This window comes from Lonchura striata, chromosome 14 (assembly GCF_050655825.1).
Source record: "Lonchura striata isolate lonStrDom1 chromosome 14, ASM5065582v1, whole genome shotgun sequence".
NCBI lineage: Eukaryota > Metazoa > Chordata > Aves > Passeriformes > Estrildidae > Lonchura > Lonchura striata.
Window position 1 is genome coordinate 13,682,853 of NC_140716.1, and position 15,114 is coordinate 13,697,966.

Here is a 15,114-nt window from a genome sequence, read left to right on the forward strand (position 1 = left end):
TATTTTTAAAATTTGTATATGTCTAAACTGCCAATGTCCTCCTTAAATGCTAGAGATATTGAATATTCAGAAGCAGTAGAGCTGGAATGTTATGGAGAAATGTTCCAGTTGAATTTGGGATAACTGGAACATTTCTCCATAACATTCCAGCTCTACTGCTGTTAGGAATACCCAGCCCTTAGTTCTGCATTTTTATCTGGAAATAGGTATACACTGAAGAGGACCACAAAAATACAGATGTACATTTGAAAAGTATTTGTCAATGTCATATTTTTAAATTTAAATCAGCAACTTTTTAAGAACAATTTGTTTTGAAATGAATCCCACTGCACTCACCAGCAGCAGAGGAGGTCAGGTAGGCAGAGAAAACACTACAAAATGAGATGGTGGAGCTCATTCTCCCTGAATAAGGGACAGTCAAGCCCAAAAAGGAGCCACTCACTTAAAAAATGTTTTTCCAGACAATGGGAGACTCTGATGCTTTGGAATGTCTGGGATAGATATTTTAGGAAGCAGAAGAATACCAAGATGAAGCAGCCAGGTATTTCTAGGATAACAGAGACAGACTGGACTGGGGCAGGAATTCCAAGAGCTGAGAGCTCAGAAGAGCTAATGAAAATCTGCACCAAAATCCTGAGCAGACTGAGCCTCAGGGAGGAAAAATCTGAACAGATCCCAAGAGACTCCAAGAACAAACATATGCAGGCACAAGACTAAGAACTGCTCTTTTTCATTCCCTCCCACCCCTCTTCTGAGTTTCCAGTTGCTTAGTGATCTGTTCTGGTGGAAAAGATTGACAGTTTAGCTTCCCCAGTAGCACTGCTCAGCTCTCCTCAAGCATGAGGAGGCTGGAAAAATCCCTTCCTCAGGAGTAATCCCACCCTGTAAACAACCACTCAGTACTTCATCCAAGGCAGGCCTTTTCCTTCCTGGAAGAGGAATTAAAAGGGCACAACGCCTCAGGACAAGCAAGTAGGTATAAGCATTGTCAGAAAGAAAAAAGATTTTGTGAAAATAATTCTGGTTCTTCTTGATGTTCCTTCCCAGCTTGCACCCTCAGCCCTTCCCAGGGTGTTTGCTGGGATAGTGCCTCCCAAGGAGAAAATAGGAATGGTATTTCTGCCCATTTTTGTGATATTTGTGCACAAAGGACAGAGCCTAAAACCAGAGGCATTTTTTTTGAGAGTTCCTCCTGGCCAGAGGACCTGAAATTGCTTCTGCCTGACTTTTCAGAAAAGTGTGAAGAAGAAGCAGTAGAAAAGAAGTTAAGAACCAAAGAAAATACTTCTACAAAATTGATTGTGCTGGAAGAAAGCTGCTGCATCCTTACACCCCCAGCACTGAAAAAAACCCAAGAGAATGGACAGGAACATAGGCACAGAAGGAACAAACACACAGGCAACCACCTGAAGAAGAGAATTATTCAACTGGAGAACAACTAAGACCTTAATGCATTTAGGTATTGATTCAATTCCCAGTTTTGTGAAGACATACAACACACATTAGACTGGATCTTTGAAAAAAGTTTCAATAGCACCATTAACCATGCAATTTCAAGGTCGTATCAAATAGTTACAAAATGTCTGACTCTTGCAGATAAAGTAAAAAAAAACCTGGCTGCCCTTACACTTGTTCCCTTCCTGCAGACTAAAAATCACCTCCTTTTTTGAAGGTCTCATCTAAAGTAAATAAAGGCAAGATGAAGCATCCTCTGAGACCTTCCTTGTAATTCAATGAATCAAGGAATCTCTGACAATGATGTCATCTGACTTTTACAGCTTCCTTCAGACATATTTTTTCTCCTTTCAGGCTCAAGTTCTGAAATTCAAATATAGGAAAGTACCAGCCTGAGTTAATTTTTGGCCTATTTTTGGAAGCAGTACTTGGACATCTCTCACTTACGTGGTTTTTGAGGGAAAGAAGGTAGTCAGAATGATTCCTAAAATCCACATAGAAATCTGGCTCTCGATTTACATTAGGAGGAAGAAAATTGTTCATTCATTGTATTTTGGGGTTTCATACTTCTTTAGAAAAAACTGCCTCATGACAAATTACAGACTAAGGCAGAACTGCTTTGTATTATTCTTTCACCTTAAGGATAATGAGACATTTCTTCAGTAAGGATAAACTGCTGCATTTCCACTGAAATCCATAGGATTATACTCCCAATGGATTTTACACATTGCCTCATAGCAGGTTATTAAAGAAGCAGAGCCTTGAAACACAGACAAATATTTCTGTGTACATCCTGCATTCTATTCAGTAGGTTTGGTAACAAATCATACCACTACCTCCAAGAACAGCGGCCCTTTTGCACACTCTAATGATGATGGAACATCCTGTAGACCACATTTTAGTGAGAAAAGCTATTAAAATTCCAGGAAAAGAAATATAAATCATGTTGTAGTAAATTTGTTTAAGCTGTCCCTTCCACAGCCATTTCCATATGTATAAATTACCATATGTGCTTATATAAGAACATGGATGAGAGCAAACCCAGAAGGATAAAGCTTCTTATTTATAATCCAGGACAGCAAATCCTCTTTGATCCAGTACCTGAGATTTTTTTCTTAACACTGCAGTGTACAAACAAGAATAATATTCATGGTGACATTCAAACACACAGACAAGAGACCATCTGCCATCTGCCATGATATGTCTCTCTTGTAACAGTAGATTTCTGGTTTTATTATGAGCACACAGTAGTGGACTTTTTAATTGTCCCTGCCCAGGGAGGAGGGCTGGAGCTCGATAATCTTTAAGGTCCTTCCAACACAAACCATTTTATGATTCTCATTAAAGTGATAAACCCCAAACTGAGAAACAGCAAGCCTGTTTATATTTATAGACACCAGAAAACACATATTTAAACACATATTTATTTACATTGCGATTAAACAGCTGAAAGCCCTGAATATAGAGATGCACTTACCTTTGTATCTTTATTTCTCACCACAGTAAAGGATTAATGACAGGACGTGCAAGCCTTTTATTTGGTCTTTAGTGATCTTTAATAGCTTTGAAAGCAAATGCTCATTGTGCCCATGAAAACATTATCACTACATTGTTAGCACTTACAATTAAGACAAAAGCAAATTTCACAGCAGACAGGGACACCTCATAGCTCCTGTTTTATTACAGGAAATTGTATCTGCTTTTATTTCATGCTTTTAGAAAGAAGATCACATTGAGTTTCCCTAGGCAAGGCAAGAGCAAATATACAGAGGAGTTGAGAAAAGACTACTTACACTGGGAGTTGTTGTGTTGTAATTCCAGATCTTGATCTTGGATATACCAAAGTCACGTGAGCGGGTGGGATTGCGGATAACAAAGTAAAGTTGGACGGGTGGGTGGAAAGGGCACATCCAAAGGCAGCTTTCCTTGGGGAGCTAAAAACACAGACAAGCAGACTGTCACTAATGCTCCTTCTCCTGGAGCAGGTGTTTTAATTAACTGCCCACCCCCCAGCAGCACAGGCAGCCATTAGAATAGTAAAGGTTTCATAAAATCTGCTACGTAAAGAGCAAAACCTCAGCCTCATTTCCCAAGAGTAAATCCCACTCTCCTGCCTGCCAGACAGCTCCCAACAACCTGGCAATGAGCTAAAGGTCAGCTGCCTGCTGTCCCAGGGAGACATCTGCACGCTCAGAGCACAGGCAGAGCAAGCCCAGTTTATTTTTATCAAATTAATCAGCTTTGCTGGCACTAGGGGGGATCACTGAGCACAATGGACATTCTACAATCATTTTACAATTCCTTTGCTTCTGGTTTGTCCTCTGAGGAGGGGAATCTTAAAGAATTTTACTTTACTGCCTGCCTCTATTTTAATCAGGCTTTGAAGATAATCAGCTTCACTTACAGGTCTGCTCCTCAGAGCTATAATGGATGCTACACTGGAAATTTTCTAAGACATCACAGAATTCCCAACATGAATTTTACATACAACTGGCAATCAAGAAATTTTAAATTACCAAGAAATGCCTAATTCTGGACTTTGTTAAGAACTGCTACCTCTACAGCAGCTCAGAAAGAAGGAAGTTTCAGAACCAAAATGTTGAATATTAATATGTTTGATGTCCAGTGTTACCCACGTGAGGGTAACATATCAGTGATCTGAAAGTAGCTGATGAATTAGTTCCCTTCCTGTTCTCAGGGACACACAGACATACACCCACAAGATAACAGGCAGCCTTTTTCCACACCCTTCTCTCTGAAGTGAGTGTTTCCATTTTTCCAGAAGGCATTAGCCCCAGAACTTCCCTCCAGAGTCCTTTAGCTGTGTGACAAACAATGGTAAGGACAGCGTCCTGAAGCTGCTCAGAGCCATCATCAAGAGATCCACTTCTCACCATGGTCCTCCCTCCACTTCTCCAGACTCTGGTGGGTCTCTGCCCTGAGTCTCTCAGAGAGATTTGGGAGCCTGTTCCTGCTTTAATGCCAGTTTGGAGCTCCAACAGCCATAAGAGTGCCAGACAGGTTTTATCCTTTCTACTTAAAAAGAAAGAAGTCTCTTGACATCAAAGAAATGAAGGACAGCCCTCAAATCATTATCAACCCAACTTCAGTGTCAACTTCAAAGCTGCATCATGTTTTTGTAGTTTGAACAAGAACGGTTAAAAAACAATTTCCCAACTGCAGACAACATCTGATCAGCAATCCATCTGCAGACCTCTCAGGGCAGGAGCTGACTCCCCAGAAATCAATAGGTTCTGGTGTGTACTGAGAGCCAGAGGTGCCTTCACAGGGTACCTGATTCAGCACCAAAGTGACCTGATCCTGCTTCTCACTGGTTTTTCTGTAAAACTGCACACAATGTTCCAAAAAACAGAGATTTATCAGAGCCAGGCTGAGTGTTGTGTCCTGAGAGAAAGACAGTCATGGCAATCATTTTGTTCATCAGTGCAAATAACTGATAGGGCTGAGCTTACACACCTCACAGGTGTTACAGTCCCCATCAGGGTGTCAAAATTTGACACCAGAAATTCAAGGCACCTTGAAGGATCCATGCCAAAACTACTCAAGAGACTGTGTAGGACTCTCATGTTTTATCCCAAAGAGTCTTAGCCTTCATAAGAGGTACTTGAGCCTGGGATTATTGTCTTGGAGCTGAAAAATCTAACCCAAAAATTCTTTGAACCATCAGGGTGAACTTAAGGAGTCAGAATTACATTTTTACTGGACCAAGGAAAAAGGGGAGAGTGGAAACCTTTAATCTTAAGATTTTGTGGGAGATTGGCACTGCTTCTTGTGGGCACCGAAGGTGTAAATGATGAACAGTCAAAAAAACTTCAAGCATTGTGAAGAGGAATGACACAGGTCTAAGGGTTCCTCATGGGGAAGAAACACCTTTCTTATTTACCTGTCCTTGTTATTCTGAGGTTTAAAAGACCTCTATATGCATATAAGAATTAAAAAGATTTGTGGAAAACAATTTCAATTAAATACTTGATCTGTGACCTACAAAATATTATCACAGAATCCCAGAATGGTTTGGGTTGGAAGGAGCCATAAAAATCATCCCATCCCAACCCCCTGCCATGGGCAGGGACACCTTCCACTGTCCCAGGCTGCTCCAAGCCCCAGCCAAATTGGCCTTGGGCACTTGCAGATATCTAAGGTCAACCACAGCTTCTCTGTGCCAGGGCCTCACCATCCTCACAGTAAAGAATTCCTTCCCTATTATCTAATCTAAAAAATTGAGAGCACCAGATATTCTGCCAGGTATTTCTCTCTTTTACAGTACATCACCAAATACAAGGAAGGAAGCAGTTTAAGTGCTCTTCTTAAAAGTCTGCAAGGGTAATAAATAAACTAATAAAATAAAATCCCTCATCTTCAGTAAGAGTATTCTCAAAGACAAAAGTACACCCTAAATGATCAAAGATGGAAGTGTTTTAACCATGGTAAAATGAGTTTTCCACACAATAAGTTTTTATTTCAAGTTTTTGTTCTGTTGAAAATGTTTGTTGCTCAGAGACTGATTAATTTATTGGGTTTTTAATGCACCCTGAAGCTTTCCTGTATGATCTGAAATGTACACAAACTGGAAGTGCTGCTCTGCCTTCTGAAGGAATCTGCAGTTCAGGCACCCCATACCCACAGCCTAAGAGCTTATTCCCTGCCCAGATTGCATCTTGGAGGCAGCCTCAACAGAGGAGATCACAGAGTCACAAATCAAGGGAATATATTAATCAATGCAATATAAAAGCTCATTACTTAAGAATAATGAGATCTATAAATGTATGAGTAATACTGAGAGTAACAGGTTCATAATGGCTTAATGAATGTATTATTACATAATTTATAAATATCTAGAGGGTCTGAGAGTCACTACTACATCTACTACAACTGCCACTATTACTGAGTGTCACCTGCCAGCCAGCACAGCCTAAAAAGGAGAATGGGTATTTATGAGATCCCAACTACAACTTTCAGGAGACACTGAGGAAGATGCTTCCAGTAAAAATATTTGTCTGGAAATAATACTCCATAAGGAGTTTAAACTAAATTTCAAAATACTGCATATTTGTCCTCTTTCAAATCTCATCTACCTTGAGAGCAGAAAAGCAGCATTAGCATGAAATGAGCTGTAATTTATATTTTTAATAGACTAAGTCCTCCAGTATCCTCATCCACTAAAATCATACTTATTTTTTACTAGAATCCTTGCTCTACAGGCCCATGAAAAATGGCACAGAGTGAATGTGCAGCACAAATGAAACCATGGCTATGGACATTTGCTAATTCTTTCACACCAATTACTGTCTTCTGCCCATTGTCATTAGTGTGGGAGCAACTCATATCTCCTCATCTTACTATCTCACACAAGAGCCATGAAAGATTTTTACCTGCCATATTTTTTTCTTAATCTCTTGTTCAAAACTACCTACACAGTCTTATATTTCCATGATCCTTCCCAAGGTAAAAAAGATAACAAAGCAACAAGAGAAAACAGGCACATTTTCTTTATAAATTTACTTAAAATTTGTATTATCCATCTGAAAAAAAATTAGCAGCGAAGCTCCTGTACCTTGAGACCACAAGGATTACTCCATTTCTAAAATAAAGTTGTAACTGAATACCAACACCTTGAACAGGAGAGCTGCATTTGTTAATAGGAAGTAATATTTGTAGGGTTTTTTTTAAATTATCACATAGCTGTTATGCAGTCAGGTTCAAAATCTTTCTGATCAAAAAAACTGGAGATAGAGTATTATAGGAATATTATAATGAGAGATTTTAACATCCAGCACTAAGCTGTCTTACATTTAAGTTCTTATTGACCAGGCAGCACAAATCTCCTGGGTTGTCAGCATTTCTTATATCCACGTCATGAGGAGACACAAAGATCCTCTCGTTGTGTAAATCAAAGAATTCCACCTGGCTCAGGCCCACATTTGCTGGATTCCCCCAGTTGGAAAGAAGTTCCATAGTCACATAAATGGCATCATGTACTTCCACACTGGCTGTCATCTAGACCAAAATGAAATATGGTAAAAACATCAGTGACTTGACCAATAAAATGTGAAACAAAAGATTGTTCAGACTGCAAAACTGATGGGTCAGAAGCAAAAAGATTGCAAAGTCAAGGCTATTTGGATGACATTCAATTAATCACTTTGGGTTACACCAATTCTGCCACACATCAACACTCTTAAGAAGCCTGAAGAGAAGCCAGCTAACTCTGTTCTTTGTCTGATTCCTTTGTCGTTCTGATGAACAGTGATAAATTCTCTTTCCTTACTCTGCCATAGGTTTATTACTTGAAGTAGGGCAGAACTCAGGGATACAGCTCATTCAATGTACTTTTATTTCAGTAACACTGGGAAGCACCAATTATGGTGCACATATGCACAAACCTTCTCTCTCCACATGGAATTTACTCCAGCTTTGCCACCAGCCAGGGACCTGTCACTGTCACAGGCAGAATGGCTCCCACGCTCCACAAAGGCTTTCGGGAGTCTCTTCTTTTGTCTGCAACAACATATTCTGGGTTATTTCCTCATAATTCCTGCATTTTTAAGAAATAGTTGGTGCGAAGGTGAAGAGATGACAGGATGAACCCCACAGGAAAATGTACCCACACACTTTTGCAGCATTCCACCTTAAATACAAAGTTTTGTAGAAAAGCTGGGCTCCAATTCCCAGCTGGTTCTGAGGCAGTGTGAGAAGAGAATGCAGAGGTGATCAGAGGACCATAAAATGAGATGCTGGCAGATCCTGCTCCACAGAAACTGGCCCAAGGCTGCACTGCATGATTTGCTATTTGCAGGGCGTCTCAAGTATTTGTAGATTATCAGTGTAGTAGTTGGACTGGTGGCATTCTAAAAAATCTCTCTTACAAAAGAAAGTTATCTAAAGCAAATATATAAATATATACCTGCTTCCAAAAGGGCAGAATCTCTCCACAGCTCTGGTGACTGTAGTCCTCGTCTGGCGTTTTTCTGGAGGTTCAGTCTTTGCAGAAAGAATAGGTGAAACAGAAAATGTCTCCTAAGTAAGAAAAAGATGAACATGCTTCATTCAGATTGTTCTCACCAAACAGCATCAATCTGCATCTCTGGAAAAAGTAAGAGCTTGGGCCCAGCTCATCTGTAACTGTATAAAGTTAAAGCACATTTAATGGAATTGGTCTTGATTTACAAAGGAAGAGCTGAGTTTGGAGCTTGATCTTCTATGTGGAAGAAAACACAGAAGCAAACTCTGAGGACTAGAGAATACACACACAGAGGCTTATAAATAGATCTATACATTCTCACTGTGTACATTTGGTAGCACTCAGGGTTGGCCAAAGCTTTGGCACAGGTCTACTAGACTTTCTCCTCCAAAATCTTCAAGTCTTTTAAAATTCCCAAACCTCTCAATTCTATTAGCATAAAATAATTATTTCACTTTTTAAATAAAGAGCTATCAGTAGGATATCTAAGAGAAAACAGAGGAAAAGTGCTGCATTCTTATAATGATATGGGCTCTTTCTCTGACTCTACTCAACTTTTTTGTCGATTTCTGTTGACTTCCTTGCTTATGAGTTTTTAATTGTTTTTCAACCTGGTTTCTGGAGGTAAGAGATGAACACGCATTGGGGCAGAAAACCCTCCCCAGATCATCCTCAGTGAGATCTAGCAGGGTACAGGACAGCTCTGCTCCAAAAGCAGAGCATGCACTAACAGGGAGCACTGTCCCTAAGAAAGAGTCCTGGAGGAAGACAGGATTTATTGGGATGGCAATCACACATTGCCTTGTTTCAGAAGCTTGCAGGATGAAAATGGCTCAAGTGGGCCTGCAGCTGTGCATCTGATTGTATAGACACATCATATGGCTGCTCTATCAGTTGCTCAGTGATCCCTGTAATCAAGAGGGAGCTGTGGGATGCCATCCTGAGGAAGCAGATTAAAGGAAACAACCCTTTGGAAGAATAATACAAATTAAATTACACTTAGGGGGCATCACCATTCATTCATACACAATCCTAATGTGTAAGAGACTATAATTCATGGGGGTTTTGCTAGTTGAACAAAACATCTCTCCTTTTTTTGCCATACCTTTTGGGGGTTTGTGGTAACTGCTTGCCTTTTCAGATCTCCCTGCAAGAATTCATTCTCAATCTGTACTGCTTGAACAACAGCTGAAACAGAGAAGTCAGGATCCTTCTCACACACACTTTTCCTGGTTACTGAAAGGGATGTTTCTGGTCGACTTAAGGGCTCTGGGACCAAAAAAAGTGGAATAAATACTCATTTTTTCAGGACATACAAGTACAGAACACTCCAACATCTGAAACTTCCCATTCAGTTACTGACAAAGGGTTTTGCAAGCAGTCTATAACCATGCCAAATGAAGCTGAATTCCCCCAATTTGGTTTTATGCTAAGATTCCAAGTCACATCTTCTTTAGGCAACAGTTAAAACAACATAGTAAGAAGAGGAAAACCAACAAATGAGAAACATATTTTTTATGCTTTTATATTGCTTTGTTCTGGTATTTAGTGGAAATGCCTTGTAATAGTCCATTGAAAAGAAGTACACACCATTTAAGCACAGCAGGAATTTCTAATTGGGGTGTTCAGCTATTTTGAAGGAATCCCCAGAGACTTCTAGCAAAACAAGGGGAGTCAGGAGTTGCTATTTACAAGGCAAAATAAATGACCTTATCACTTAAGCAGTCATCACAATGCCCACACGAATCCCAATCTTCCCAAACTTCATGGAGAAACAGAAACATCACAGCCTAGAAACAGGTTTGAAAGAAAGGAAATAAAATTTAACAACAGATGATGTCAGATTGGACTAAAAGAGAAGCACAGTGGTTATATCTGAGGGCTTTGAAAGTCAAGGGAAGAGAAGAGACAAGCTGTACAGACATTTAGGGTGAGAGGAAATACTGAAGTGCCAGAGTGCTCTCAGTGCTGCAGGGAAGAGAGCACAGTGCAAGTAACATGAAGTCCACCTTGGAACGCCAAGAAGTTCAAACTGAGCTGAGATTTATGTGTATTTACTCTTTGAACATACACCCATAAAAACTTTCAACAAGCATCAGTCATCTCTGCAAAAACAGGGATGAAATAAAGACCTGCTTATTCTTCTGTACTGTATATCCCCCTGAAATGAAATTAATTTAGGATTTATCACAATAGTTGGACAGAAACAGCTCCAACCAGCACTATTATAACCTGAGAAAATGCTGCACACATCTCTAGGAAGTCAAAGCAACATCTGCTTCAACAGATGGTATGTGAGGGTCTCAGGAGCTACAAAGGGGATTTATTCTGGAGCCAAAAAGAATTAACTTCTTTTTCTCTGTTCGGTTTTCTGCTAATTAAGAAACTAATTATTTGGCTTTTAAAAAAGCCACTGGCCTTAGTGCTTTCCTGGGACACATCTGGATTCTGCTTTTTGAAATGAGCAGCTTGACCACAGAGTATGGCAGGTCTGAAAACTTCACCTCAGACATTCCAAAACTCAGGCTGATCAGACTTGTTAAGGACTGCACTGAACTACAACTGCAGTCACAACTTCAGCCCCTACATTTGGGGTTTGCTGTGTTTGTTGGGGTTTTTCCCCAGGTAAAGACCACACCTTAGCAGCATATTTTTAGAATAAACAGCAGTGGCTTCAAATTATGTTCTCCAGTCCAAGAAAAATATTTTCCAGTACAGTCCTAGATACTGGTATATCTACTCAGCACTGCAGACTGATCTCAGTGTAATTCAAGGTGTAGCTCAACTACAGTCCCAGGCAGCCACAGGGCTCTTCTGTCGTGCTGTGAAAAACCATGCCTTTATTGAGGTAGAGAACTCTGCATTTTGTATTGCTATAAATGTGTTGTGTTAAACTCTTCCACCAAACATCAACTGCTGACTGGGATCAACATTTCCATTAATACCACAGAGGACAGACCTCCATGAGGGAAGTGGGAAACACAGAGCAAGTACTGAATAAGGACTGAAAGGGAGAGGGAAAATCTTTTGCCGTGGAAGCAAAAAGAGAAGGAAGATAGTAAAGATGTGGCAGAAGATTAAAGTATACAGGCTTTTACACTTTATCATAATCTCACTGAAGTCAGAATATTTGAAGTGGTAAAAAAACCAACAAAAGCACAGAAAATCCCACTTAAAAAAAAAAAAAACAGGCAGGGGAGGGACAGCTAAAAAATTCACATAATGACAGATGTGTACTAAAATTGCATCTGAGCCAGAGGGGGAAAAAACATGAAAACTCTCCTTATTGACATCATATATTCTTATTTCTTACTAGAATACATTGTTTCATGTCTGTCCTGGTGCAAGAACTCAGCAGAGAGTGGCCGAGTGCCTTTATTTTTCAGCATGACTGGTTTGACAGGAATGTACACTTCAGCACTGTCCTTTCTTTTGGCTGAGAGAACTTGCACTGGCTTCACTTCTGCAAGATAAAAAGGAGAAAGAAATAATAAACTTTAAAGTTACGTGGAAGCAGCCAGCCCAGGAAAATTTATTGGATTTTAAATGCTAAAGTTTTCCACTTTAATTATGTTGGCATAGTTAAAAGTTATAATTTCCTTCCCTTTCACTGACACTGTTCTGTTGATGCAGAAGCCCATATGGATGGCTGGCACTAACTCAGTGAAACAAAATAAAAATAGTATTATAATGTACCAAGATATTTCATCTCTGCCAGATATTTACCTGCATTACTGTCAAGAAAAGCAAAAATAAAAAAGAAGTCCCGAGTCATTTGTTAACACAGTTATACCAAAGTAAATTCTTAAAATACAGACACAAATGTTGTCTTGTTTAGAAGTTTCAGTGGGGGAGAGGGTTGCCTAGAATAGCTCATAGAAGTTACTTCTTCACTTTTTGATTTGGGAATTATTGATGCCCCTATTGTTTCCATCATAGCTCTGAAATTTGTCTCTGGACAAAAAGTCCTGCACTTTCCCAGAAATTTTGTTCTCACTGCACTTCCATCCCCTTGCTCCTGTCTCTTCTTCTGCCCCTCTCCCCATTCACATTCCACTCACATCTATGATAATGAAAGGAACACTCCTCTACTTAATTTATTCCAAGATTGTTCCTCTGACTTTATGCAATTAATACAGATTAGGGAAAGAACAATAAAAAGAAAGTAGTAAAATAAACAAAACCAAAAAAACAAAACAAATTACTGTACAGGAACTGAACAGGGAGGGAATTTTGAGAAATACTGAAGGTGGGCTTAGGTCTGGTTTCTGCCTGAACTCTTCACCATTTGTTAAATCATCTTTGAGATCTAATGACTGGTTGTGGGTTTGGACACTGAGGTCTCCAAAGACAGAGACAAAAAGAAGTGGCTCATGCCAATCACCAGGGATGAACACACACTGGAACAGGTATCCAGCACCCAGGATGTGAAATAAAGGTGAAACTGGGAAGATTTGGCTGCCTGAAACAGTCCAAAAAATATATCTAAAAACATGGTAATTTCTTGAGAAATCTCACCGATAGTCTGAGACAATCTTATTTTAAGAGTCTAGAGCTGCTGATGCAGGTGCAGTAAACAGGTCTGTATCTTTGGATTTGCCTAAAAAAGTTCCTAAGGAAGTACAAGAGGATGCAAGTGTCCAAAATCAGGAGATCAAAACAACAGATTTGCTGAAGAGCATGAGAACTTAGGAGGGTATGGAGTAACTCCTAATGATCAACCTTAAAAGCAATTCCCTCAAAGACTGATTATTGTAAAGAAGAATTGTAGAAGACACAGACTTACTGCTTTGATCCTGGTTGAACCCCAGTACAGTTGGGGCACGAGAATCAAGGCCAGAGCATCTCCCAGCATCCTGATGTTCAAAACCTTCCTTCTGCAGTGCCCCACTGCTATCCAGCTGAAGGCCTTCAAAGCCTGTAATTGGTTCCTCAGTGGAAGATGATTCTGAAAACACATCCTCTTCAACAGAGTCATAATCATCACTAAGGGAGTCTTCTTCCATCCTCTCCTCTTCCACACCCTGCTGCAAGCTGCTTCTCAATTCCTGCTACAATATAAACACATCTGTCAGAAAAGCTCAAACTCGTATTTTAGAATAAACCACAGTGGCTGCCAGCTCCTCTCCAGGAAAAAGAAAAATCTTCTGAGGAACTCAGAGCCATGATGCAGCTAAAAATATTCCCATTCCTATGTCATGTCTTGTCTCCTTTGGTGAGGGCTTGTAAAGAAAAATCATCCTACAACTCCTGTGCTCCTTCTCATCAGTATCCAGCAAGAACATTCTGTAGGCCAAGGAGTTTTTATCTGCAAAACCAATTTTTAGGAATAAGTTACAAAAAGCAAGTCAGGGGGAGAGCAAAGGCATATATTTGTGCAGTCTCACAGTTGTGCCTTGCTATTTGAAGAGTAGCTGCAATCCAGAATTTCCAAATGCCTTCAGAAGACTGTAAACTCATGTAGCAGCAGCTCCTTTTCAAGCATATGATAGATGATAATAGTCCTGCCGTGTACACATCTGTACTTCAAAAACCAGCAGAAAAAGAGTTGTGCTCTAATGGACTAAGCTCCCAGCTTGCACTGAGTTTTTTGAAGTGGACACACTGTAACAGGATTTTATGCAAAATATAACCTATTTTGAAATTTACTGTGGAAAAAACTGCCCTGCCTCTCTCATCACACACCACAAACAGCACAGATGACCTGGAGAGCTGTGTGCTTTCATGAATGCAAAAGGAAAAGACCTTGCATCTTTTAAATGCTTTTTTATTTCCCTCTGCTTTGTTGGTATTAGAGTTTTGAGATAAATATAGGTAAGCAAACTGTATAAAATGAAAACCTGAAGCTACCTTAGGTACAAATGAACTGTGACAGTCTATATTCAGTTTGCAATGAAAGCTTCAAGCTCCTACAGATCACACTTGTTAGGAAATCCATGTTGACAGAAATGTATTACGAAGAGCAGACAAAGTCAGGTCCAAAAGAGGGTTTATAAGCAACCTGAGCCTTGATATCAAGCATGTCTTTAAAAGAGTCAAAACTAATATTTCCAGCTCTTTGACAGGAAACTGTACAAGCTTTCTGTTCCTTTGAAACCTCTGCATCTGCATTGTAACAAGACATTAAAAAAACACATTATATAAATCAAAATTATTTCCATCTTGATTAAAAAGAAAAGTGGGGGGTTGTTCTGAAATTATTAGTTTCCTATTAAAACCACATAAAAGATAAAAATATACATCAGTGTAAACAGGTTGTAGAGAAAAAAATAATCATCAATGCAAGAGCAACATAGGAAGGAGAAAAAGATACAAGCTAGGAAAATATGCTTGGGAATTTTGTCTGATGTCAGTGGTAAGATATATTAAGAGTTTCATATATAGATGCTGCTCCACTAACCAGAAAAGCTTTATTTATGTCATTAATTGCTTAGGCAGAAAAACATTCATAAATTTGTGTTCACTGATTAGTTTTCTTTCACATTTGTGAAGTGTGCTAGAACAAACTGCAATTAGTGATCGAATGGAAAGCTGCACAGTCAATACAACAACAATCCTCGATGCAAAGCAACTGCATTGATTACAACATTTTCAAATAGTCTGATTTTTGTTAGGTAAAACAATGACATGCAACAATTTTAGCATCATTATTTAAAGACTACCCTAAAAGCACAAAA

The 15,114-nt window shown here is 39.5% G+C and overlaps 1 protein-coding gene across 8 annotated transcripts in view; it reads right to left on the reverse strand.

The window, feature by feature from the left end:
• The window catches only part of KATNIP (katanin interacting protein), a 56,688-nt gene that overhangs the window by 31,463 nt on the left and 10,111 nt on the right, over positions 1–15,114 (reverse strand). For 5 of the 8 annotated variants that reach the window (XM_085591748.1, XM_085591750.1, XM_077786816.2 and 2 more), the window contains exons 7-13: positions 13,224–13,488; positions 11,751–11,900; positions 9,543–9,706; positions 8,381–8,493; positions 7,860–7,974; positions 7,267–7,473; positions 3,249–3,389 (exon numbers count right to left, since the gene is read on the reverse strand). In XM_085591748.1, the coding sequence (XP_085447874.1) occupies positions 3,249–3,389; positions 7,267–7,473; positions 7,860–7,974; positions 8,381–8,493; positions 9,543–9,706; positions 11,751–11,900; positions 13,224–13,488 (1,155 nt within the window). The remainder of the gene's footprint in view (positions 1–3,248; positions 3,390–7,266; positions 7,474–7,859; positions 7,975–8,380; positions 8,494–9,542; positions 9,707–11,750; positions 11,901–13,223; positions 13,489–15,114) is intronic. The other 3 variants (XM_085591753.1, XM_085591752.1, XM_085591749.1) reach the window with 1 other exon arrangement.